At 39.8% G+C, this 27022-nt stretch overlaps 1 protein-coding gene across 3 annotated transcripts in view; it reads right to left on the bottom strand.

Moving 5' to 3' along the window:
- Positions 1 to 1105: 1105 nt before the first annotated feature.
- VSTM4 (V-set and transmembrane domain containing 4) overlaps positions 1106 to 27022 on the bottom strand; it is a 37550-nt gene continuing 11633 nt past the window's right edge. The window contains exons 3-9 of one of the 3 annotated variants that reach the window (XM_064662820.1): positions 26465 to 26533; positions 24699 to 24806; positions 20467 to 20500; positions 15353 to 15597; positions 14438 to 14499; positions 10570 to 10654; positions 1106 to 3722 (exon numbers count right to left, since the gene is read on the bottom strand). In XM_064662820.1, coding sequence (XP_064518890.1) covers positions 3688 to 3722; positions 10570 to 10654; positions 14438 to 14499; positions 15353 to 15597; positions 20467 to 20500; positions 24699 to 24806; positions 26465 to 26533 — 638 coding nt within the window. In that variant the 3' untranslated portion in view covers positions 1106 to 3687. The remainder of the gene's footprint in view (positions 3723 to 10569; positions 10655 to 14437; positions 14500 to 15352; positions 15598 to 20466; positions 20501 to 24698; positions 24807 to 26464; positions 26534 to 27022) is intronic. The other 2 variants (XM_064662821.1, XM_064662818.1) reach the window with 2 other exon arrangements.

The raw sequence follows: 27022 nt of genomic DNA on the forward strand, positions 1-27022 counted from the left end.
GTCCTGCTATGCCAGCAGAACCTGGCCAAACCCTGGCTAAGGACACAAGTTTACTGAACTTCTTAATGAAGAGAACCCCCAATTATGTTACAGTTATACTAAAACAAATAATTTGCTTGTAATTACAGAGATAATGACATGCTGACCACACCTACCAATTAGAAAGTTGTAATAAAGGGTAATAAAATACCTTTTCCTTGGGCTGCAGAATCAACCCCCACACAGCCTGTGACACTAATATGATTTACTCCTATTTGCTGATGGAGGATTCTAGTAATAAAATTTAATGTGGAGGAACAAGGTGCATTTAACCAAAGTTGTAAACATACCTAATTCTATTTAAAGCTATAGGGTGCAGTACATTAGCAATTAACAATCTAATACTAAATTGATGTGAAGCTAATAGAGCTGTATTTGTTAAAATTACAGCACTAGACCATGTTTTACCAATGACAACAGAAGGAGTAACCAAAATAGTATGACTCAGCAGACTCCAGCTGCTGCTTAATAAGGTATTAAGAGTCTTCATGGGAGCTCCTGTCATAAAAGAACAGTGGACTGCATTCAGCTCCACTGCTGTTCTCCTGAAGCCAGAGGGAGTTAGGCCAGGGATTAATTTGCCCTTGCAGTTCCTCTTAGAAGGAGCTAAATCCATTTATTCTACAATTCTCACACTAAAGCATATTATACTCAGTGAAATTTTCTTCTCTGTAGTCTTTCAAGTAAACTGCTTTGATACTTAAAGATGGGCAATTAATTGCAAGGTAAATGATGATTTTTTCTTTCTCCAATGATATGATCTGACATTATTAAATCTAGGTGAACATTGAATAAGAAAGGCATAGGAAATGTCTGCTCAGGAAGATGAGTGTTCTCCCAAGTAATATTTCTGGCCTTGTTTCACTCAGCTGGTCTTTTCCCTTTCAGGATCTTGCTGTCATCAAGTTGTTTACAAATGGAAAACATTTGAAAAACCTGGAGTTTTCTGAAGAATGAAGAATTTAATTCCAAATACTGGGATTTTCTAAATGCTGAGTAAGAGATAAACACATATCCTTGAATCATCCTCTAGGAAACAACAAATCCTACACAGACTAAAAGAACATATCTTACAAAAAAGGGTAATTTATTCAGCTCAATTAACTATTACTTTTGGGAATTAGATATCAAACATAAACAAGAATATATAGGATATTAATACATAAAGAATGGTATTCATTAACATGCTGGGCATCAATATACAGTAGAGAATTCTTCTGAACAATGGGCACAATGGCCAGTTGTATGTAAAAGGAACGTTTATAGCCAAACTTGAAAGTTTTCACAACTAAATGGTTAAATCACTTATGTGTTAGCATTTTATTTTTAATTCCAAAGGAACAACTAATAAATTCTATACCTTTTAAAGGCCTTTTGAACAGCTGTATGCATAAGAGATGTCCTCTCTGAATAGTTAGTCAAACTCTGGCTGTTCCAAAACTGATCCCTGATTGTTGGATCACTCTTTAGCACCAGTTTGGTTTTGGTCAATGAGTTGATTGCTGTTGTCACTAAAAGTCCAGCACCCAATCAGAGAACAAGGAAAGATGCCATGCCCTTTTGGGGGGCGATTAACTCCTGGGATAATGAAAAGGTGAAACAATAATTTTCTTGACAGCTCACAAATGGAAACATTAAAAATGCAAATAAGTATTAGCAAACCTATTGATAAAAGCTGGCCTTAGTTTGGAAAGAACTGTTTCGATGAAGGACTAGAACTGGAGTTAGTACTGTACATAATGATCAGCCTAAAAGCTTTTCTTAATTCTTTTTCATAGAAGAGATTTTTATCTAATGCAGAAGCAGGGGATTGCATTTTATGTTTACAGATCCTGGCTAGGCAGTAACAGATTACGTGTGCTGCCTAATCTCTTCCTCTGTTCGTAACAGTTAAAAAGCAGTTTACATAAACTCACTTATTTTGGTGAAACCCTACAAAAGGCAGTGATGTGCTTTCTCCCTTGGTTGCATGTCCCCATCCTTGCATTGTTGCCCCTGCCCTCCTCTCCTGCACTCCCATGCAGTAACAGGAACAAGGGAATGAGTGTTCCTGTGATGATTCCCAGCTGTGCTCTGAGCCCTGGTGCGAAGTTGTGCTATCACTAAAAATGCATGACCTATAAGGGAGGAAGCAGCCTGGACAACCTTAGTTAGGATTCCAAAACCCAAGGCCTGAAAGTGCTACTCCAAATTCCACATAAAATACTGCTGAATGAGTGGCCTGTCACAGGGCTCCACCCCAGACCTGGAGAAGACCTGGCACATGCCAAGTATCAGATCTCCGTGACCTGATGGTGAGCTAAAGAATCCATGCTTTAACCTCTCCATGAACTCCATGAACAGTTACTTGAGGGCTAAAGCTTCCCAAGGGCTGAAAGGTGTTAGGTATCAGACTTTCCCGGAGCTTTGGTGAAATTTGGACACTGGAGACACATGAGCTTGAAAACATCAGACCAACTATGCTTCATGACTGAAATGCCCAAGAAGCTCATTTTTCCATGAATGTGTATGAAAGGAAAAGGAAGAATGCCTTCTCAGTTATGAAGAGGTAAAGAAAGAGAAAGGTAACTTTGTGTCCTCACATTGGGCTCATTTCCCTATCTCATGAGCTGTGGTCTTTCCAAAGAAATAGCTCCAAAGTCAGCAGGGTGTTATAGAATCTGCTCCATACTAAAGGAAAAACTCTGTGATTTTTCCTCTAAATCAGCAGCTCAGGAATGCAGGCCACAGGAGGAACCTTTTGCAGGTTTGGTAGCACCAAACTAAACCAAGACCAAAAGCAATGTCCTGGTTCTGCCAGTCTTTTACTCGCTATCATGTTTTTCCTATTCCCAATCAGAATTAAAAAAGATCAGCTCCTGGAAAATGTTCCCAAGCTATAAATATTCTTCCTTAAATCACTGCAGTTTAAGTATAAGTAATTCCTTTGGATTATTTTTGAATATTTTATTTCAAGCACCTTACTAAAAGTAACATAAGTTTTTAAAGACAATGTCATTTAGGAATGGAATTTGAAAACATAGAAGACAAACCTTTTTAACTATTTCTGGAGGGGGGGAAAAAAGCTGAAAAAGTAATTTAAGCTTTTCCTTTGCTGTAGAAAAAAGTCTCAGCTTTACTGAGTTAATATTTTCTGATGGGATAAAATGCATTAAAGTGGCCATTTTCCTAGCCAGTGGTCTTTGCCTTCAGCAGCAGGCTGATGGGCACGGATCCTGCCACTAGTCCTCCTGAGGCTTGTTAAGATGTTGATGTTTGCAGCTGGACTCTTCCCATTAACATTAAAGAAGGAATAATGTTTAGTGTGAAAAATGCCCCAAGTGGAACTTAGTTCATTTACAACAGGGGTATAGAACTCTACAAAGGGTATCACTTGTAGACCAGCTGCTTTTTCTATGATTACTTTCAACTACATGGTGTTTAGAAGTCTCACAGAAAAATAGAAGTGCATGAATGGAAATAAAAAAATAAGGACATCTGTATGATTTTTATAAATAAACAGTACAGCAAGAATTAAATAGAACACAGACATGAGACATTTATACAGGCATGAACTATTACAGCTTGTTCTCCTCAAAGAGTATCTGTGCGTAGACTGTCGTACTGGGAATGCCTTTGGCTTCCTGAATTGGCTTCATAAGTTCAAGTTCAGCATATGTTAAATTCTCCTCTGCGATTTTTGGCTAGAAAACAGAACCAACAAATTAATTACAATGTCATTACCACTGAATGTAGATATTCTCTACAATGGGCTATATTTCTTCTCGCACCCATGCTAATTCTACTATGCTGTTAAATTCTATCTATGCTGTTAATCAGTTTACTCTGCATTGCAGTTAGTTCATAGAAGATGAAATAAAAGTAAATAACATTAAAAAGAAGAAACAAGAATAAGTAGGCTTTTCAGGTTCGTTTCTAATTTCTCCTTGTTTCAAAAACACTGAACATTTTGACAATTCAAATATTGCATATTTGAAAGATGTATGCTAGCAAAATGTTCAGCCTCCTTAATACTAAATTTCCTGATTTTATTTATGGCAGATTTCACAGTTTGAAAGATATATGCCAGATTTACTTCCCAGCTGTAAACCTTGAACCAGTTACATCTCTAATCACAGTCACTCACAGTGCCTCTCAGTATGTTTCTTAAGAGAACAAAAGACGTTAAAAATACACAGAAGGCAGAAAAAACCCTGACAGAATTACTGCCATTCCAATGGAATTTCACCCCTTTTGCCAAGCTATAGATGAGTTCAGAGTTTAGCACAAAGGCCATACCACCAAAGCTGTCTGCTGTGTTACAGTGGTTGAGTTTTAGACTTAAAACTATAAAATTTAGCTAAGAGAGATGTCTATAAAAATGTACCAAACAAATTTCACGTGCATGGCAGAAGCTGCCTATTGCTGTTGGGGACTTCATCCAGACTCAGGTGGCTTAGAGGAGGAAAATCTTTTCTTGTGCTCCTGTGCTTGACAGCTGCTCACACTCAGCGTTTCAGGTTGTTTCCCAGAGCTTGGAAAAGTTTATGCTTTTCCAGCATTAATTTGACCTTATTCCTTCTCTGCAGGTCAGATCCTCAAATACTTTATCTGTTTGCAGGGCTGACCTTCTGCAGGACTGGCATCTCTGCACTTCATTATTCTCATGGTCTTCCCTCCCTCCCCCACTTGCATAGGTAGTGCTATTTGATCTCAGCTTCTGGTCCTCATTCACGATGAAATGCTTCACTGTTGACAACACAGAAAATTTCCTGCTTTCATTGAATTCTCTGATGTAATGACATAAAAGGAATTCCTGTGGATTGCAGATAGATCTTGACTGTAACAGAAATAAAATCACACATATCTTTTCGTTGTTAGTGTATTAGGGCTGAACTGAACCACAGTGTTTAGAAAGACATCTGCCCTACCCTGGCCTTGGCTTAAAGAGTTAGAAAAAACTCTTGGTCAGCTGCTGTGATGCTTAATTAATTTTTATATTCCCTCTTCTTTCTATCCTGAAAGTATTAGCCTGTGTTTCCAGGCACTTAAGTTGTGTTTTGCTTTTTTATATGTTAAAGATTCCTTTTGAGATTTCAAAACTATATTCAGTAGGTAGTACAGAGGCTAAATGCAGGAGTTGATTTTATTCTCAGTGTTTGATAGCATATCTAGTTTCTGTTTGAAGGTATTGAGAGTTTTGCTGCCAGCTTCGCTGGGTGTCACATCAGACCCTCAATACATAATGATACACTGCATGTGAAAAGCCACCTAAAAATGAATGTGATAAAACTTTACAAACTCTTGGTCACTGCCAGAGTAAAACTCTACATTTCTAAGACTGACAAAGAGCAGCTGTTGAGATAGAAATGTTTTCATTGTTCTGTAGGAATCAGTTGCTCAGGGCAAGCCAAATCTGTATATGCTCTCCCCTTTGCTGTTTAATCATATTTCTTACATTTCCATTTAGAAAATGCTGCTTGTCCTAAAATAGCCACCCCAACACCCAGCTCATGTAAATTTTAGAAGTAAGATTTATGAAATCATATTGTCCAGGTGTTTTATTATATTATCTCAAAATTGCATTGTTTTCCAGTGTAGATTATCTTTTTATTCTTACTTTATTCTATTATGTTTGGATATGAAAAATAACACTAGGTTCCCCAAAACAAGTCATTGGGCAGTAGTGGCTGATGTGTTGCTTTCATACATTTTTATGATGTTCCTATAGTAAACATAATTTAATAAAGCCAAAACACACTAAATAAATAATTGCATCTAGAAAAGCAATAAAACCAAATAAAATTAGTACTTTCATAAGTGGAAAAGGTACTTCAATTACTGCTACAAGCAACAGCACACCATAAAATGTGTAGAATAATTTCCCTTATGCATATTTCTAGTATGTAATAATTTGATTGAAAATATGAGGAAACACACAGGAGGTTCAAAATTGTGAAAGGTATACAGTTTTCAGCAAAGGATGTGTAATAACAGTGCATGGAAGCCAACACTACTCTAAGTACCTATGGTAGCCAGGGTTTTATTCCATACACTCTTCTGCACTTCATTTATCAACCACGTGTTTAATTTAATTTCGCTGGTTTGTTTGTCCAAAACCAATTTTTTTTTTTTTTGAGCAGAGAGGGAAAGAAAACTAATTCTACCATTTCATCTCTCATTTGGACTGGATCATGTTTTGGCAGTGTAAACCTGGAACCATGACACCAGCTCCTTTTTGGAACAATCGTGTGACTTCAATAACTGATGTTACAGGTGGGACGGATGGTAGGGCAGAAGAGGAAGAGGCAGTGAATGACTGGCCATACAGTGTTTATCTTGTATGTCTGTTTTCTCATCTTGGGATCACACACTTTGCCACAATTAGGAAGAGTCATGATTTTCCAATGTATCTTCTGGCAAATGCAAAATGATTCCTCTTCCAGATTTCTTCCATTTTAATTTTAGTTTATTCCAGTCACAGGGCTTCTCATGGGCAACTACTCAAAAGAGTTCACTTATAGGAACACTTTTCTTATTGAACTATCTGCAAGGTTTATCATGTGAATATTTAAAAGAAACTAAAGCATGTGTATATCTAGTTTTGGGTTTTATTGAATTTGTCTATTTTGTATTAGAAATTAATTAGAAGAGTTGGGTTTTGAATCAAAATTATTCTGATTTTTATGTCATAATTACCAGGAATGTCAATTTTGCTCTTCCTAGGCTTAGCTAGTTTGTTTCTTGGTAGCCTCAAGGATGTTTACTGATTTAACTAAGAGTACTTTTATCCAGATTTGTAATCAGGTATGAAGAAAACAAGCATATAAAAACCTCATATATTTAACTTGTCTGGAAAAACAACTGATGCCAACTTGCACTTACAGATTACTCTAACCTCACTGTTCCATGACTACCCTAGTTATCATGAAGATGACAAAAAAAATGTGAATTTCTAATTATAAAAGAAAAAATCCTTGATTCTATTTTACTATTAAAAACAAGCAGAAAAGACCTGACTTCCCAGTTCCTTTCAATCTTAAATATTTTAGAGACTAGTGCTGCAGACATTTGCCTTCAAATTCAGTGTCTGTATGCAATGCAGTTTTTATTTGGGATATGATACAGAATGACTTTTACAAAGGACCAGGGAAAAAAAACCAAAAACAAACTATTGATGATACTGAATTTTCAGCTCTGAGTTTTCTGGATTTGACAAGCATCTGTCCCAAATTGTGTCCCTGCCCATGGAAGGGAGGTTGGAACTAAAGATGATCTATAAGGTCCCTTCCAACCCAAGCCATTCTGTGATTCTATGAAATTCCAGTTAGAGCTTCACAGTATTTTTAGTAACTCCGATTTCCTGCAGGAACACTTAAAAATGAAACTTCACCCTCACTGGCGTGCCCTGCACTCATGGGTGAATGGGTTAGGTCAGCAAGGACAAACCTTGACAATTCTGCATATGTTTGCTGGTGTGATTGCCAGTACATGGCAAATTGCCACCTCTGGCCTGGCCATGCTGTCCTGTTGGGTGCACACTGCAGTGCCAGGGGATGCTGTAGGAAGTGCAGATGGGAAAGGCACAGAGTCAAGAGGTGGTGCTAAGGCTTGTTTGATAAATTTCTCTAGAAACTGCACTTCTCTCTAGGTTACTCCACAGCACAAAGAAAGCAGCCTTGCCCCAGTGCCATTAACTAGCTCTTTCTTAGCAAGCACATCCTGGAACTATGATTTTTCTCTCTCCCTTTCTATTGCAAAATCCAAACTTGAATCTTTGGCCTTCTTCCTTTCATGTTTGAGAAACATCCTGTTTTGTAGTCAGTCAGTAAAGAGCTTCACAGAAAAAATGCAGATACTGTCCAGATGGCACAGCTCAGGAGCATCCTGTGTCACAGCCTGAGCACACTGCATCAGAAAGTGTCTAGACAGGACTCTCCAGGCCAACTGCATGGGCTTTGACCACAGGAACAGATTGTTGGTTCTCTCTGCCTGAATACCCAGAAGGGAGGAAACTGCATGCTGTACGCAGGCTAAGGAAAAGGGGGTAGCCCATCTTCTCCTCTGCATATCTCCTTTTCGAAAGCATCTGTTTTTTGAAGCTGTGGGAGGGGATGGCATATGGCTGCCAGCTTGGCCATCACTGGAGGGTTAGTCATGGAGGTGAAAGTGAGGGTGGATTGAAATAAAGATCCAGCATGTTTGGTGGACAGGCTGAGCCACCAGGACCAGGGGAGAGAGCACGTGCTAGCAGTGGGGTTAAACAATGTAGCTTCAGAGACAAAAGTCTCTGGACAGTCCTGTTTTTAAATATACACCAGAAAACCACTCTATAATCTGTAGTCTTTCTTGTGCTGAAATCAGTAGTGTTCCCAAGGGCCATAGATACACTTTATGCTCAAACCCTATGAACTTCAGTGGGATGACTCCCTCATTAAGGTAATACTTTAACTCAGGAGTCAGAAAGAGATTTTCTTTTTTTTTTTTTTAAGAGCTTCAACTCTTTACCAATGTCAGTGACTTAATTGCAGCCAGAAAGCCAGAGATTCCCCTAGAAACAGAGGAGCTTCAAAAATTACTTCTGCAGAAGTTCCGAAGCTAGATCTGCAAAATGAGTTATCCTCTAGAAATGCAACTACTGGCCAGTAAGAGTGCTGAAATATCAAGAGAGGCATTCAGTGCTAAAATTAAGAAATACGACATTGGAAAATATGGAGATTAGGAAGTATGACTTCTAGTGGCACTATCAAGTTAAAAAGGACATTTTTTTTCCATTGAGATGCCTACTTTTTACTCCCTAAAGTATAAAATATTTCCCATACTCCCTGGGAACAATATCTACAACAGTTTGTGAAGGCTCTTTCAGCATTGCTTCTAAATTTTGCTATTGAATCCCACAGAAGTTACGATAACAAAGTCGGGGACAAAGATGATTTAATAAGTCCCATTGAATGAGTTTTGAGGGAAGAGCATCCTCACCTTTGCTAAAACTCTATTCCTTTTACAGTTGCAGTTATTCCTAGATTCTAAGCCAACACTGCTGGAAATCAGGCTGATTTCTTCCTATCTTTCAAAAAAAAGCCAAGGAAGTAATTAAAAGTTTTCACTTCACTGGTGACACTTTTATCACACAAACAACATCTGAAGTAGGATTTTGTAAATACACAAGTCTCTGCCCAATTCCAAGAAAAAAATTTATATATTTATACAAATTATTCCTACTTGGATGTGAAGATAGCAACCTCTGATCAGAATGGGAAAGCAGGCATAACTCAGTAGTTTTGAATATGTGGTGTTCTGAGTGTCAACCTGAATGTGCAAATGATATTCATGTCCTGTGGACATCTCACATCCTAAGGAGAGCCTGTAAAAAAAAAAGGATTATTCATCTTGCAGAGAGAGGAATTATGAGGACTGGATGGAAATTTTAAAGGATCCCAGGGAGTCAGGGGAAAAACTGTTCATCACTCCTTTGTATATCATATGTACAGTGTCTTTGGAGATCAGTGCCTTAAGAAACTGGGAGCTTAAATCATCACCTATTATTACATGTGGAGGAAAGAGGGTGGCACAGCTTTTAATTTAAAATCATCCAGAAGAAAGGAAGACCTGATTAATCCGAGATCCAGAATCACAAATTACTGAGCAGATGTATTTCACTTCCTTTTTCTTTCTCAAAGAAAGGGCCAATTAAGTTAAGACTACTGCAGAATCCTACTAGTTGTGCAAAATACTGACAAACCTACCTTTCCTAGCTAGCTTGATGCATGTAGTATGACTGGCTAGAATGATGTAGTGCTTAAATGTAAGATGAAAAAAAAGACAAGGAAAAAATCAACTCCTTCATCAAGTACAACTTTGCAATGTGTAAATTTGCTCCCAGGTTGCTTTGAGGGTGAAGCTGCAGGACAGCAAGCTGGAGCACTGCTTAGAAGGCACAAATTTCCCAGCAATGAGAAACTTAAAGCAGTTCTTTACATTTCACAGCTCTGATGTGGTAAACAGACACAGATTATTCACTTGCACATCTAAACCCCTTTCACAAAAGAACTCTAGGCTCACTGGTTCTAATATACAGTGGATCTGGTTGGTTTGTTTTTCAATGGGAAGTGCACTCCTGAAACCTCATAGTCAAAGGTTTTTCTTCAGGTGAAGGAAACCTAAGCTTCTGGACAGCTTTAGGGGCACCTGTCTTCATTGCTTGATCCAGGAGTACACACTGATGTAGAGCTTGATTTTGCTGAGTACAAACAGATGAGACCAAGTCACAGCCTTCTCAGTTCCACAGGTATCAAACCTGTGTCAAGTTCCTGCTCAAAACAACACCCTTCTGCTTTGTGGACATGGCAGGAGCAGGACGTGGCATTTCCTTTGAATGAATACTTATAAATTCCAGACTTTCAAACATATTGCTCACTACAGAGTAAGCACTTTCAGTGCAGGGACTGTCCTGACTTGGACTGGCTGGCACTCAGCACATTGTCAGCACTTAGCCTATAATGATAAATAAAGATGGGGTTTTCAAAGCTGCAGAAAGAAATGTGAGCTTACCATTCCTGTTACATCTGTAAAAACATGAGAATTCAGATCTCTGAGCTGGCTTTGCAAATGTCACGATAAAATTTATAAGTGGTGCCTGAAAAAGGCAAGTGGGTAGAATGGGTGCCAAAGATTATGCTTTCACTCTAAGTTAACAAAATTACTTCTAGAAATTTCCCTCAGTCTTAGATAACCATAATCCCTTCCTATTTCTCAAGTAGCTTTAACATCATCATCATCAAAGGAGATCTCAGTAATGGTGTAGCACTGAGCCATTGGTGATCCAATCCATGCTGAAATAAACCATGCTGTATGAGCTGAAGGCAGCAGGATGCTTCTCTTAAATATCTCGGCTATGGTGAAAGCACTCTGCTTCAGAAGTCACATAGGAACAATATGTATTCTGTGGCAGGGAATAAGAGAAGCCAGATACACTGCAATAAAGAGGTTATTCAAGAACTTAGTCAGTGTAGGAACAGCAGAAACCAACTCTTGTGTACGTTTGAAGAACTAAGACCAAGGGGATCATTTGTAATACAGGATATATTTACCTGATTTCAAAGTCTTATGATTATATGATTTAGGAGAGTGCACTAAAGTCAGCAGCAGAATCAGGAAGATTCCCTACAACCTGTCTTATCTATGCAGGTATTCCTACCCTTAAAATTTAGTGTGAAAATGAAGTCAACAGTAATTTTGCATAAGTAAAGATTTCAGGGTTTGGTCTAACCTGAAGTCACATCCTTTGCGTTGGACGTAGTGAATCACATAGGAGCTCCTCAGCTTGGTGGTTCAAACCTTCATGTAAAGACACTAAAGCCTTTTCATTTAGATGGTATTCTATAACTGACACTCTTGGGCTATGACAGCTAATCTCTAGGAGGCAATAAAGGCTTACCAGAAAATTTGGTTGAGGAAGTATAAGATTTATCTCTACCAACTCAAAGGGCTAAGTACTTAAGGCTATAGCAGAACAGCCCTTAGAGAGGAGTTTGTGGGTCCCTAGAATTTTCTTCTTTCTAATGACTCTCTGTGCTTCTTGCATGCTATAAAAAACATCCCTTTTGCATTGCAGCATCTCTATTTCCTTTGATCTGTAGACATTTCTCATTGATGCTAATAGAGAATGACACTGATGGGGAATATTTTTGCAACAGAGGGAGCATAGAATTGTTATTCTGGCTCAAGCAAAAGCAATATGACTTAAGCAGAGTATTTAAAAGGCTTTACTCAAGGCTGTGCAATTGAACATGATATTAGGCTTTCTCTCTCTTTTTTTTTAATTTTCATTGAGATTATGTCCATATTTTATCCAGATTATTGTGTTCTTGTAAAATTATACTGCAACCCACTCTAGCACGTTAACAACAAAAGAAATTCTCTAGCTTATTATAAACATCTTTCAAGAAACCAGAAGCACATGTCCTCTGGAAATAATTTTGCTGGTATTTAGGTTATTACAAAAAAATTTCCCAAAACACTGGAATTATTTCGTAATGTTCCTTTATACTCTAGCTTGTTATCTTAGGTTTTCTAGAATATTCTCCTGGTGCCCCAGTACGGTACCTTCCTTGGGTTGCACAAGGAAGCTGCAGAAGTAGTCCAGAAACTCAGCAATTTGTGTCTGCCTCTGCAGTGATGATTACCTAGTAACTATGTGCCATCAGTGAAAAAAAGACCTAGTGTAGACATCAGCTGTGCAATAATTATAGTTTGAGAAAAAAGTTATTTTATCCTGCTGAGATTTGGCAGAATGATGATAATACTTTTTTGCCTCAAAGCAGACAAAAAATTTAAAATCTGAGAGATTTTTGACAATTAAAAAAATGGAGTGACAAGTTTGCTGAAAATAAATAAAATGTTTCATTTAGATAAATTTGATATGTCTTTTTCTCTGTATTTAATAACATTTTTTATCTTTCTTGAAACTTCTTTTACTTCAATTAATTTTCTCACTGAAAAAATACTTTAAAAGCAGTAAAAATGGATGTTTTTCTTTTCTTTTTTTTTTGTCCTGAGAATACTGAAACATAGAGAACTGTGTAGTAAAGAGAGGCAAGAGGAACAGAAATGGGAAACTGCTCTGAGGAGTATCCTGCTCAACTTCTGAATGTGCCTTATGGACTGACTTGTGTTTACTTTACTTTGTTCTTTATTGCACTTTATTGCTAGGTTACTTTTTGACTTTAACTCATATCCATAGATTGTGTGTTTTCTGAGGGCTGCTATGTCTCTCCAGGTGCACTATGAGGTGAAATATGAAAGGGAAAAGAGCAACATATGGAAAAAACTGCCAGAGTTAAGTCCAACAGCAAGGCATTAAAACAGAGTCTGCTGTGTGCATGCAACAGGGAAGACAGAGCTGATTTCATTGTTTGGAAAGGCCTTATTCCTGCTCACCTTCAAAGTGTTTGAACCTTGACTGGGGTTGCACAGCAAGACGGGAAGAGCCAACAGCTATTTGAGGCCTATCCTTGGAATTATTCCAGAAAGAAAAAGCATCTGGAAACAGATTTACTTCAAGTTCAGCATGTGTTGATGTGCTTTATTGACCTGCAGAAAGAGTCTGAGTGCTTTAACTGGTGAGAGCTTTTCCTAAGAGGGCTGAAGACTAACTGATGTGCCTGGGCACAGGGATTAATGCAGCATGCACAGCAAAGGGTGGCTGTCACCCCTGGTGCCAAGTGCTCTCATCTGTGTCTTTGTCCTCTTAGCACAATTTTGGCCTGCCACTATTACCTACCTGGACATAAGGCTTTTGTCATGGACTTTTAAAACTCTGCCTTTTCCTCTGCTGAAACCTGACCTGTATTAGCAGAATCTGGCCAAGGGGCAATCCCTGCAGGACCAGCAGAGGAGAGATGAGCTCCATACCCAAGCAGAGGAATTGCCTAGGATAGCTGAGCTATTCTGAAGCCACCTGGCATTACAACCAGGTATCCAGGGTTGTACCCTGACCATGCTTTGGAGGTTATTTACTGACAATTGGTGGGAAGGTTCCCAATTCTAACCCTTACCAGAAAGGCATTTGGGTTATTCCAGTGGCCTAATTTTAGGCACCCACCTTCACCTAAGTTAGAGAGTTAGTCTCTCTGGGCTCTCTCTCTATTACCAGAGAAGGGAGAAAGGAATCCCAAAAGGCAATTCAGAGCAGTAGTCTGAATTACTGAGAGCATCAGGCTCCTACTCTAACTCGCGTCTCTTTCTATTGACTATACAGGGAGCCGAAGTTAGTTGGAGTAAAACTGTCTCTCTCTGCTACTGCTGGATGTCTTGTCCAGGTACTGCTTTGTTATAAAAGTAGAGAAACATCTCACCATCTATCTGGTTTGTCTGGCATGTATCTGCAGGGGTATTTTTCAAACAGAAACTCATATCTAAGAGAAACTGTTATATGAGGGTTTTTTCCCTTAGTATGAGCTATACAAATACATCATATTCCTGCAATTCAAGTTATTCCTGACTTACACCAGTGTAGTGCAGAATCAGGCTTGCTGTTTCTGACTTGAAAAGTCTCAAAAGCAGTTTGTATAATCATAACCAGTAGAGTTATGATTCTGTCATTAACTAGTACTTTTTCCAAAGCACCAGCTGCCAGGAGCATGTGAGAATCAATAGCAGGTTTCATTTAAGAACAGGCTAAATATGTAGACACGACAACTGCTAGAAAGCTGGAAAACATAATCCAGTGTAACGTAATGCTCAAAATGAAAAGAGCCAAGATAATTCCTAACTTGAAAAAATATTACTTAAAAAAAATAGAACCTGTATGATTTTTAAGACAATTTATAGTTTCTGCATCTAGAGTTCTGGCAACATTACAGCATTTGTGTTGAGAGAGAAGAATATGCAGAAAATGATGTCATAGAAAATTACTTACCAGGATCAGTTTTCTTTGAGGTTTCAAGAGCTTGGGCTTAGGGAAATTATTGGCAATTGGAGCTATAAAAATAAATGTTAAGGGATCATTTCATATTATTATCATTCCCTGTAATTTTTAGTATATATATTAGCAATCTGTAAATTACAGATTAATAGCAAATAAGAAGCAAATACATGTATTTATACCAGAGATAAACTGTATTTCAGGTAACATATTTTACAATGAAGCATAATGCTCACGAATTAGAAAAATTCATAAGATTAAAGAATCTGATACACAAGACATGCTGTTTGCGTGCAAATGATACAGCAAATATACCCACTGAGAACTGATCACTTGTGATCTAACCCACAGTAAACCTTCAGGTCCTTTCCCTCCTGTCTCCCACTGGCTTAGCATTGGCAGTGGTGCCCTGAAAGTACACCCAAGAGTTTGCGAGACTGGCCCCAGAGTCACAAATCCTCTTTGAAAGCAAGGTCCCCAAAGGGGCTGGTCTTTATCTGCCCACCTTGCTTGACTTTCCAAGTGCACCTGCAATTTTAAGTGTGCAATTTTCTGCCTTCCCTCAGAATACCCCCAACACGTAATTTCAATTTGCCTAATTTTAATCTTCTCTTTGAGCAGGGTGAATATTGCTACAGAGGTTTCTCTCTCTCCTCTGGTTAGTGGGAGCTGAGATCTCTTGCTTGGACTCAGTGAGTAGCTTCTCATGATGGCTAAAGCTGAAGGGAGATGAGAGCCTGGTCCCTGCAGCAGGCACAGGCCATTTTTTCCCCACTGATGGGAGCAAGCACAGTTCACCTCACAGGCAAAGTCAGTGGCAGAGTGCAGGAGTCCTGACATCCCATACTTTCCTGTTCCTCCATGGTTGTGCCCAGGACTTGAAATACCTTTGTGTCTCTGTTTTCATACCTTTTGCTGGAATGGCTGGTGGCTGCTCCAGTTTCTCTTTCTCTTTCTTTTTCTTTACCTTCTTAGGCTGTAGAGGAGACAGGCTTGTCACACTGGTAACTGTTTCCCCGGAACTGCAAAGCACAGGCTCATAAGTGGGGGGAAAATGAAGGCAATGGAGGCAAAGATGGTTTGCCCTAGTGAGTTCATGCAAACACACCACCTTCCACTTGTGAGAATCCCTGCCCAATAACCTGGATTGTGATCTGGGGATATAATGAAAAACCTCTTAGGAGGGTTTGAAATGCCCTGGGTCTTACATTTTTTCAGCTATACAGTGTGGCTGAGAAACTCATCGAGTTTGATTCATCCTGGCACAGAAAATGCAAACTGTCAGGTTCAAGCAACATTCATTTCATAGCACCTATTCCTTAAAAAGATGTATGATCCCACTGCTGCACTCAGGATGAACTTTTACCTGCCTGCCCTTGAGGGCCAGAGGCACAGACAGGTTAGGTGACTTGCATAAGCTCTCATGGAGAGTGTACAGCAAAGCAAAATCTTCAGCGCAGATTCTGGGCTAAGACTGGCTGACGGGCCAGCAGGCCAGGAGAGCATGCAGCATGTCTTCAGGCAGCTCACAAACCCACATTTGCAAACGCTAGCTTCTTCAAAGGGGCCAGCATGCTCAGGAAACACAAAATGGGGAAACTGTGCCCCAGTCTCTAACTCGGGCATTCTCCAATACATCTATGCTGAAAAAGTGCTAGTTGCTATGAGGGAAGAGTACAAGTTATATTTCAACAGATTCCTATCCAAGAGAGCTTCTGTGTTTGGACTATTACAGTCTAAAACCCTCTAGGTCTGGATTTTTTACCCTTATCATCTCCCAAAGCCTGAGGTCGTAAATCCTGCTTTGAATATTTAGGGCTTGGATATGCAGTCGGGTTGCAGCGATTGTGTCACCGTGTGTCAGCTGAGCTCTGGTAACTGACTGTGCAGGGGCTGCCAGCTTGCAGCTAAAGGGAGGTAAAATTGTATTGGCTTAATTGGTAATGAAAGAAATTCTAACTTACAGCTGGGGTGGGAAGAGAATGTAAACCAGTTAGTTATGATGACTACAGTGATGGAGGTGACTTGATAAGCAGTTGTTGCTCAGCTGCATCTGACCCGGGGCTCACTCTGGGAAAGATTAATGCAGTAGGGTTGTGGGGACCTTTCTATTCTGTGCTGGTGAGTTCCACCACACAATGAGATCCAACCAAAGTCTCCATAGTCATAACACTGACAACACTGATTTCACTGAATTTTAAATAATTTGTCCCAAGTTGCTGTTCCTCTCCAGGTTCTTTTGCATAATGAAACATTCTCTATATATTAATAGAATAAAATATTCAAATTGGGCCAAAGACTTAATGAAAATTTAGATGTCTCAGCTATTGCCCACACAAGAACACCAAAATAACAGATATTACCATTTTACACAGTTGTAAATCCAAATGAATGTCACTTCCATTGGTAAAATCACTCTGATTACATTTGTGTAGATTACAAAAAGACTGGTTTGCTGATTTTCCTGAGTTTTGTCTCATGCATTCAGTGAAAAACATAGGTTTGCTGCCAAACTTTCTAAAATGTGTTTAAAAAGTAAAATATGTTCACAATTTATAAACAAATCCCACCAGTTATGTAAACTAAGGACTGCACTGAACCAATTTCAAAGTCTGTCTGCACTATTATGAACTTACCCCACAACAACTGTTTCTGTATTAAAATCAAGATATAAAATGGTTTAAAACCAGCAGGAAATTAAACTGTCCTGCCTGGCTCCTTTGCCCAAACAGCAAGCTGCAAAGAAAGAACACCAAAAAGGGGTGAGAATGATTTTTTTTAAATGTTTTGGGGTTTAATAATCCAAGGTCATTCAGGCAGATGTGTAGCTTAAAGATACCATTGTTCTGATACAGCTACTTTAAGCACAATAGATGAAAAGGTGTAGTGTCAATTCATTGCATTAGTTATTATTTGTGTGTTGCCAATAAAAAAGTGAAGCTACAGAGAAATTTATTTGTGACTTGCGTGTTTCTTTTAAATGCCAGGGCCATACAGGGTTAACTAATTCTGGGAGATACAATAACTATACTTGCCATCTTAGAACTGAGCTCCTCAAACCAAACAAGGAGGCTCAGAAAAGACTCCTTGGCTCTGAAACACTGCCTCTTTGTGAGCTTGTCTTGTTCTGTGTCTGAAAGGAAATTTAGTTTTTTATCTTCAGCTCCTCCTCCAGCCTCCTGGTTTCCATTTCAACAGTGTCACGTTGTGCATTTCTTGAAGGATCTAATGAGTATTTAGAGAGCAAGAAAAATACAAGAGTTTGTGAGAATAACCTGTGAAAGGTATCTAATAATCATGGAACCAGGACAGCAGTTTCCCTGGAGGTCATGGCTGTTCCAAGAGCTGGGAAACTACTAGAATTTTGGCTATACTATCCTTATTAGAGTATAGGATTTGGAACTTTTCTTGTTGTCATCAAAATCGGCTATTTTCCCGTGTCAGAAGTCTGCAGGGGGATGACAAAAAACTCACTTGAGTGAACTAGAAGCTGCATAGATATTTTCCAGATAGGGGAGGTGTGTGAAAAGGTGCCAGGGATGGATTGGGTACTTGGTTCTAGTTTGTTCTGGCGAATTTGTTCCCATGATGTCAGACTGGCACTGTGGAACCAAGGTGTCAAGGTGGACAGCTTTCTGAGGTGAGCACTTTATTCACTTCAAATTATAAATTATTTGTCTCCAGAAGAGCAGTCACTGAAGGACTAGAGAGTTCAGGCCAAAACAAATATAAAGGAAAGAAAAAAAAAATCCTGTTTTCAAAGCTACACCTCCTGGTGGTTTCTGGAGTTGAAAACTGACAAAATGATCCAATAGCAAGAAAAATAATAATAAGGAGGATATTTAAAGAAAAGAAAACACCAGAAAATGGAATTAGGTGGTTTGGAAAACCAAAAATAACTTTACTTTTTTATTTAGATAGTTATTTTTAAAATGTGGTAAAGAAATGGGTTTTGGTTAACTCATTTTTTCCCCTTAATTTGTTATTGGTCAAGTAGCAAACCGAAACCTAACATTTGCTTTGTTCTACTCTGGAAATCTGGATTTAATTTTCTTTTGTGCCACTGCCATTTTGTGAGACCTGGCACAAATCGCTTAGCCTGTTGTGCTTCAGATTCCAATTAAAAGTAAAAATACCATTCTGATGTCAAGACATGAAATATTTTAAGATGCTTAGGTATTACTACAGTGGGATTACAGACATTTCTTAGACACCAGACTATTAATGTAATTTTGAAACTGGATTCTGCTCTGTGTTTGAAATATCACTAAGGGAGTTTGAGCTGAGCCTCTCTAATCAAGGCTGAATTTTGCACAGCGAAGTAATTTTAAACTGCAAGAATCTCATGCAAATTAGTTAATCAGTTTGGCCTAGTGGGTATTTAGACACTGAGTTTTGGGTCTAAATATGTTGGAATAAGTTCCAAGACAAGGAATGTGCAGGTGAAGAGCAATGAGTTCAAAGGAATTAATGATTTGCGTTTTGAGCAAAGGGTGGAAAATAAATGGTACCATGTGTGAAACATAATAAAAAATATGATATTGGTATAACTTTCATAGCTATTTAATTTTAATAAGTCAATGCATTTTATCCATGCATTTGTGTGATCAAGGATTTCATTAGCATATCTTGTCACACTGAAATACATGAAACCGTATTTTTATCCATACAGAGTCGTGCATTTCTTTCACTTCTGGAGATTCTGTTTTACAGTGAAGAAATCACATTGGCTTGTTTTCTCCCTGCTATTCAGTCTCCTAATTGTAGTGTTTGCAGTAGTATCACTGCTGCATCTTCTATTCCCAGATAGGCAGATTTTGTAGTATGAGTCTTTTTATCTGACTGCCATGCTTCATTTTTTCAGCCAGGTCTTATTTTTCTTCTCTTTTTGTGTTCTCTATCAATTTACTTTGATTTCCTCCCCCTCGCCATTCTTTTTTTGTTTGTTTGTTTTTATAACTCCAACTTTGTCCCAGAAGCTAACAAAGAAGGGGGAAAGAGAAAACATCCAGGGGAAAACGAAAACTGCTGAGCTGTCTCTGTAAATTTTTGGTGTGTTGCAATGGCTGGTCAGGGTCAAAGAACGAAGATCTTTCCATGAATAACACGAAAGTTTCAGTTTGTACTGGCCTCTCCTGAACTCTGTGTAGCTTTGTTGTGACTTCACTTCCATCTGAATGTCAGTTAGATTGAATTCAGTGATAATCTCATGAGAATGCACTAAAAATCACACTCTTGGAGGATCTACTGTGTGCTATACTTGGCATCAAATCCTGTAGTATCTAGAGATACTATGAGAAACAGTACGTGATACCAAGATGTATTGGATTTAAACTACAAGGCTAGAAACATATGGTTTATGTCACTGAAAACTGGGAAATAGCTGTGCTTCTGTGTTGTTATGAGGCACCCCTCTTCCATCTTTTTTGTTTGTAAAATACTTATCATATTTTTTTACTGCAGTTCCAGCACAATGTATATCTCAGGAAAATCATGCAATAGAAACCAGTTTTATAGCACCACACCATCAAAAACTTTTGGCAGCTGGTGGTATTTAAAGGGACAGTGATTAATGACTGCAGCAGAAGTAGAATTTTTCCTCTCACTTGGAGTCTTCATCTGGGAATAACTATGAGCCTTGAAAATCAGCTTTAGCCCCACTCCCTCTTCCTGGGTGTGGGAATCACTGGGTGACATTGAGATTTGTTCTATTTATGTGGATGGTGTAAGTCATTACCATCCGGTGAGGTGTTGGGAAACCCTAGAAAGCCACACAAAATGAGTTGGCTTCTTCAATAAGCAAATCAGAGTATCAAGGAGAGGCTTGTCACTAAAGTACCTTCAGGACCTACAACTAGCCCAGTAGATCTCTCTTTTCATACATAGCAGGCACATTCATGAGTCATGGACCTGGGACTGTATCTTTCTGTAAACATTTTGGAAAACACTTGTTCAGCATACTTAGCAAAACAAAACCAGAACTGGTGCCTTTGGTTACAGTAAAGAGATGTATAATCTCCTACCTGTTCTGGGGGCATTTCACGAGGTAATGCTTCACTGTTAAAGAAAAGAAAAACAGAAAGAAGATGTGGCTTCATATCAACACAGTTTATGAGTTACAAATGGGCACTGCAGATAGACCTGTGTTGCTGAGACTGTGAAGTTGCCAGATGGTTACACAGGGAGAGCTACTGATCCTCACCATACATTACATTGCGCATTAAAATGTAATCTGACTCAAAGACAATAGCTAGGCTTGGGAGAGGGGAATGTATCAAACAACAACAAAAATCTGCTGTGGAAGTCCTGGGCAACACACATTCCAGTGGTCAGCCCAGCCAAAAGACAGCTTGCTAAGGAAAAGCACAGCAGACCAGTAATTTTACTTTGAAGACTTTGATTTCCCTTGTGGTGCCTATATTTATTTCCAGAAGCCTGAAATAAACCATTCACCCACAGGAGCCACTGCTATTCCTAATGTAAGTTAGATTGTGGCCACAAGCATAAAGGGATTGCCTCCTGGGATCAGATCAGAGGTCCAGTCCAGCCACTATCCTGTCCCTGACAGCTGTGTGTGTGAGCAGTGTAAATCCTTCTACTTCATATTCCTTTGAGTCAGTAGTCCTGAGCAAGGGCAGCTGCCCCCACTGCAGCCTTTTAGGAGCCAGGGTTATTAAAATGCTCTTTTGTGGCTTTGTGACTTCTATGCTTCTCTCAGAGGACAGACTCTGGCTCTTCTGGTCGACCTACTGCCAACTTATTTCTCAGAAGGATGAGAGGGTGCACCCCTGGGCCATGATGTGAAGTTGAATACAACATAGACAGGGCCCTCCCTTCTTGTTCTCTGTCCTTTCAAGGACCATGAAAACCAGACAGCAGTACGCTCACATGACTATCCTCCTCTCTATGGGAAAGTTTTCGTATTTGGTCTTACCTAAATGCTCCCATTCTAAGGGAGCTACACAGCTCCTAGGAGGTGCATTTTGGTCCTAAGGAAAGGGGAGCTGAGAGCACTAGGAGCTGGGGCTAACACAGGAGCCATGCCTAAGTCAAGCAAGGCAATGCTTCCATCTACTTGTCAGGCCTTTTTTAAATGCATAGGAGAACAGTAGGCCTGATCCTTTGGGAGTAAGGGAAAGTTCACGTACAGTGTTGACACGCTTTTGAGCATCACTAGGTATATGTTATTTTTTTTGCCCTGCAGTAAATACTCTTGTCCTTTGAACCAGGAATTAAGAAGAACAATCACTCCTGTAACAAATGGGCAAAGGCTTCTACCAGAACCACAGAGGGACTGCCAGCTGCAACCGTTGCTGCTTCCCACAGCATCCCATAGCTCCCTGTGCTACGGGCCAGCCTCAGATGCAGTGCCAACCTAGTCAAACTGAGAGCTCCCTCGGTGAGGAACTGAGTTCAGTGTCACCCTTCTCCTGTCAGAACCCTGATATGAGCCAGGATCTTCTCAGGTTTCATTCCAGAGGGATCACATAATCATTTAGGTTTAAATGATATTATGTTAGAGGTAAAAGACCTCTAAGATCATTGAGTTCAGCCCTTAACCCTGACAATGCCAAGTCCACCACTAAACCATGTCCTTAAGTGCTACATCTATGTGTCTTTTCAATGCCTCCAGGGATGACAACTCAACCACTCTCCAGCTTCATCTATGGCGAATTCCAACTGTTAGTTCAGGTATGAGTTCCACTATGTTCCAGATCAGGCCAGGTTGTTCTCGTAGAGGGTTGGGCAGTTTTCCCTCTTCTCCCTGTGCTTGGGTATCTGCCTCCACTCCGTCTGTGTGGGGCTGGGGTGGGGCAGGGCACGTTATCCTCCTTGTTCTGTTTGGGCTGAGGAACTGGGGAGGGGAAGCTGGAGTGGTGGGAGAGGGAAGGGAAGCTGTTGGTGTCTCTGTGGCAGGAATGGGGGAACTATAGAGGTTCAGGGAGAAGCTCTGATGGAAATTTGCCCAGTGAGGTGAAGAAAGGAGACAGTTTTGATTGTCCTGGGTCCCTGACTTGGTCTCAAATGGAAGAGCAGAGTGAGGCTTCTCTTTTAGGGCTACTGAGGAAGTTGATGTGGCAACGCCTCATTACAGGTGGAAGAAGGCTGTGCCTGGAGCCTGCTGAGAGGCTTAGTGTTATGCAGAGGGAGGACTGCTTTGCTGACCCTGTCTTCTCCTTTTCTCAGAGAAGGATAGACTTCATGATTTCACTGCAGGCTCTTTTCACATGAATACTTGCACCTGTCTAGCCCTGCCTAGATTGGAGGTACAGAGTACTGACAGTGGAGAGGAGGTAAGTAATGGTTTTTAAGGAATAATGCCTTATGCTAACAGACAATGAGAGCACTGCTATTGTCTGTTGTGGTCAAACTGTAACCCCTGGAAGGTGCTTCTGGAGGTGGTAGAGCACTTGTGAAGGAGGAGGGGGCTCTCTGTGCCCCATGCCCGCGTGCTGAGTGAAAACAGCACCTCTCAGGGAAGTGCTGCTCTGTGGGTCAGAGGCTCAGGGCTGAGCTTGCTGCCATGTCCCAGAAGCTGTGGGGAGAAAAAGCAGTGTGGGCTGGTGGAAACTATGTCCATCACTGGCATTCTTTCAATGCTGCTTCAGAAATTTTAATACCCTGATTCTTGACTAGGTGCTGAGCCAATTATTGTGGCTCTGGAAAATACTCTGATCAGGTGGTCCCGGCTGGACAACTTGCCTGAAAATCTTGTAATTGTGTATGACTGGCTAAATTTTCTTCTGCAATATTTTCATTGAATCTGTAAATTTAATGCTGCCAGTGTTTACTGAATAATATTCAACACCTAAATAAAAATTTGGTGAAGCCTGCAATTATTCAGATATTAGTGTAACAAAGAAAAGTTTTAGTAGTTCAGAATAAATTACTTTTTATCTGTTGTACACGCTTATTCTACATTGTATATTATTTCTATATTTAACTGGTGTTGGTTCAATGTAAAGAGGCATTTCCTCCAAGCTGCTTGTATGCTTACACCGATGTCAGCCGACAGAAACAGAAGCAAGAATTCTAACCCAAGAACTGGGTCTGCTAAAGAAAAACTAGGATGCATCAGTCTAGTGCTTGTGGCTTCAGAGTGACTCACCATGACCAACATACTTAAGTGTGGGTACTCCCCTGGCACAAAACCTTTGTCATCACTTAACAGGGTAGGAAGAATAACATCGATCTTGTTCCTTCCTCTTGGCAAGCAGAGTTGGTGGGTTCAGTTAGAATCAGAGTTACTCTACTAAGCGCATTACCAGGAAGATGCAGCCACAGGCTGAAATGTGTTTGTGGTCAGGCAAAGGCTTCTCTATACATCTATTTTTGGTTTACATGTCTTCTCATTTGTATATCTGAGTCACTCATTCCTTTGTGGTATGTGTGTAGTGCTGCAGAGGCACCAAAGTCATGATTCTCTCCTGTCATTAACAAGAGAAATCACTAACCAAGCTCCTTCTGAAACCTTCTGTTCAGAGGTGGTCCTTATGCTCTCCTCTAACATGGTGGCTGCTAAGCATGCTGGTGTCTCATCCTTGAAGCTTGTGTGAGGTCTCCAAACAAACCACTTTTGAACCAAAATGAAGGTAAAGCCTGCACAGACTACTCCACAGATCAGAAACAGCACTTTTGTTTACAACAGGACTGCTTGGATGTAGATGCAGCCTCTTTGAGAAACCCTCTCTGAGGAAGAGAAGAATGAGACAATAATCCTTGACCTTGAAAGATTATTATGAAAAGGCAGACTTGAATATTGAAATGATACCTTAGTTTCAAAAAAGGCTACAAATGAGGGTGTACTGATAAAAACCCTCGTATTCCCAAGAATACTGACAGCTACTCAGGAAGAGAGAATAAAACAGAATAGAGCGAGATTGCTTTGAAGCCCCTCTACACATGTGCAGAAATGTGACTCATGCAAAATGTTAGATTCTGGTCAGAATGCAACTTAATGATACAGCACTTGGTCTGCTTTGAAAGAAGTTCCAACAACCTTCAGCTTACATTTGTGCAAAGGTGAAAGATTTTTGAAAAAAATTAAACTGAAATAGCTATTCAAAGGGAGGAAAATTACTTTGTTCTAGTTTGGTTGGCAGAATTTTTTCCTACCATTTTGGTTTTTTTTAAATTATAATCAAGCCAAGGAAATATTTATTTTTCCTGCTTCTTCTGCATTCTTTTCTCCCCCACCCCCTGCCCCACTTTTTGATAAGGGCTTTGCAGTCATCAAGAATGACATCTCACTCACCTGTGGATCTCCTCTTGTTCAGAAGTGACTGACAGAGAATGACAAGTGTAAAAAGGAGGACGCTGATGATTCCTATGGAACACACAAACACTGCATACACATATAGGTCTGAAAACCAAGCACAGATGACAGTCAGTGTTACAGCTGTATTCTTCATGATGACAGGATAGAAAAAATTTACATTTACAAGATCTAAATAGACTCTGGCCCTAAAGATGTAGGATTAGAGTTCAGAAATAGTTTAACTCACTTGAAACTTTCCTACAATACCCTGCTTAGTTTAAAATTTGTTTGAAATCTCCATAAATGCAAATAGGTGTAACTACACCTATGAGATCTGACTTTCAGCAGCAAGCAATGAACTGGTTTGGGTTGTTCCTTTTCTTTTTTTTTTTTTTTTTTTTTTTGAATGGCAACCCAAAAACCAAAAGGACTTCAGTTGGATTATTTCCCAGTTCAAACAGCTGTACCTTTTTTTTTAAACAAAAAAAAGAAAAAACCAAACACCCAAACAATAAAACATGAAAAGTGGCAGTGGGGTTATGCTGAGTGGCTGGGAAAGAAGCAAGAAGATCTGCAGTTGCTTTTTTCTGCTAGCAACACTGGCTTGAAATTTTTGTATGTTTTTTTTTCCCCTTTTTAAAACTACAGCCTCAGTCTCCCTTTATGGCTTTCATTCAGGTGCTGTATCACATTCCCAGTGGAGCTGACAGGAGTTGTACTATGGCAGATCAAGATGAAGTATTTTGTTCAGAAGGAGAAGAAATCTTTAATTACTTATTTTTGCTTTTACTAGAACTCTTTTTAGAGTACTTTAAGGATGCTCTACCCATTAATGTCTTGAAACGTCCTTAGGGGGGGATATTGGCTTCTTTCCTGCTTCACACAGAGGAAACTAAGCCTCAGAGGTCAAGTGTTCTTGCAGAAAATAGCATTGCTGGAACTGTACCCCTGACCTGGAGTTCTGTGTTTCATTCCCCTTACGCAGTGCGACAATATAGTTTATAAATTACGGTTTAAAAAGCAAGGCTCTCCACAGAATCAGGGCCATCCTGCAAGCGAGCACTCCTGCCTGGCAGGAAGCACAGCAGTTGTAAGTGCTGTGCTGGCATTTCACTAGTGCTCTGGATTGTGGGGGGGAGGAGGAGGGAATCCTAACTGCATGCAAATTCTGGATTACAGACTCTTGGAACAGTTGTCCACTAATCTAAACAGAAAATATTGCTTGCCTTGAAACTCAAGGGAACTTCAAGCTGCTCTTGCAGTGTAAAGTATGCTTACTGAGCAGTTTCTAAGGCCAGTAGAAGTGTAGAGTACATGGTACCTCTGCAGACATGCTGAACACCTTCCTGAATAAGGGTCTGCATTTGCATTGTGTGATTAGCCAGGCATAGGCTGCTGACCCTGAGATGAGCTCAGCTGGTTACAGCGTGGTGCTGATAACACCAAGGTTAGGTTGTAGGTTTGATCCCTGTATAGGCCATTCATTTAAGTTGGACTCAATGATCCTTGTGGTTTCCTTCCAGCTTGGAATATTCTGTGAAATTCCCATTGACCATAACAGATACATGAGAAACTGAAGCTGGACTCTTCCATTCTCTTTTGTCCAGCACACCTGTACTCTGGGGGATGGATTCTCAGGCAAGGCTCGGGTTTGCACAGAAACTAGCAAAATTGGTCCTGATTTGGAGCACTTCGGTTGTCCTGTAGCATTGGACAAAACTAGCACTGGGTATAGAAGCAGTAGCAGTTAGATGCATCTTTACCTTCAAAAAATTTCCAAGCTTCATGATTTGTCTTGAAAATGGGATGATCAGAAGATTTTGATGAAATCACTGGAAAAAAAAAAGCAACAAGAGTTGAAAAATTGTGTGGCATAAAAAGTTTGGACTTCTTGAAGTAAATGTACTCTGCTTTAGACTTCAGCACCAAGATCTCAAGATTGCTTTATCTCACAGGATAATTACCTTTCAACAAAACAATTTACACAATAGCATTATAGACATGTGTTCCAGTAAATCTTATATGGCTTGACACACTCCACAAGAGCCATATGGCTTGAGACTGCCTCCCTGTTGTCCTCTTATTCTGGGAAAGATGCAGTGTGTGACTCTTCAATCAAAAGTTAATTGCAGTGAACAATAGGAAGAGAATTGAAATATGCATTAGAAGAGCCTAGGCCTTGGAATAGAGTGGTGATGTGCTTGTAAGGTCTGTAATGGCTTTGCAGGGTTGATCTGAGTACTCCAGGGGAAAAGCTGCCATTAATGTATCTGGTTTTATTCTGCCTCTATGTTTCTGCTGCTCAGAACTCGTACCTCTAG

This window comes from Pseudopipra pipra, chromosome 8, assembly GCF_036250125.1.
Source record: "Pseudopipra pipra isolate bDixPip1 chromosome 8, bDixPip1.hap1, whole genome shotgun sequence".
Taxonomy (NCBI): domain Eukaryota; kingdom Metazoa; phylum Chordata; class Aves; order Passeriformes; family Pipridae; genus Pseudopipra; species Pseudopipra pipra.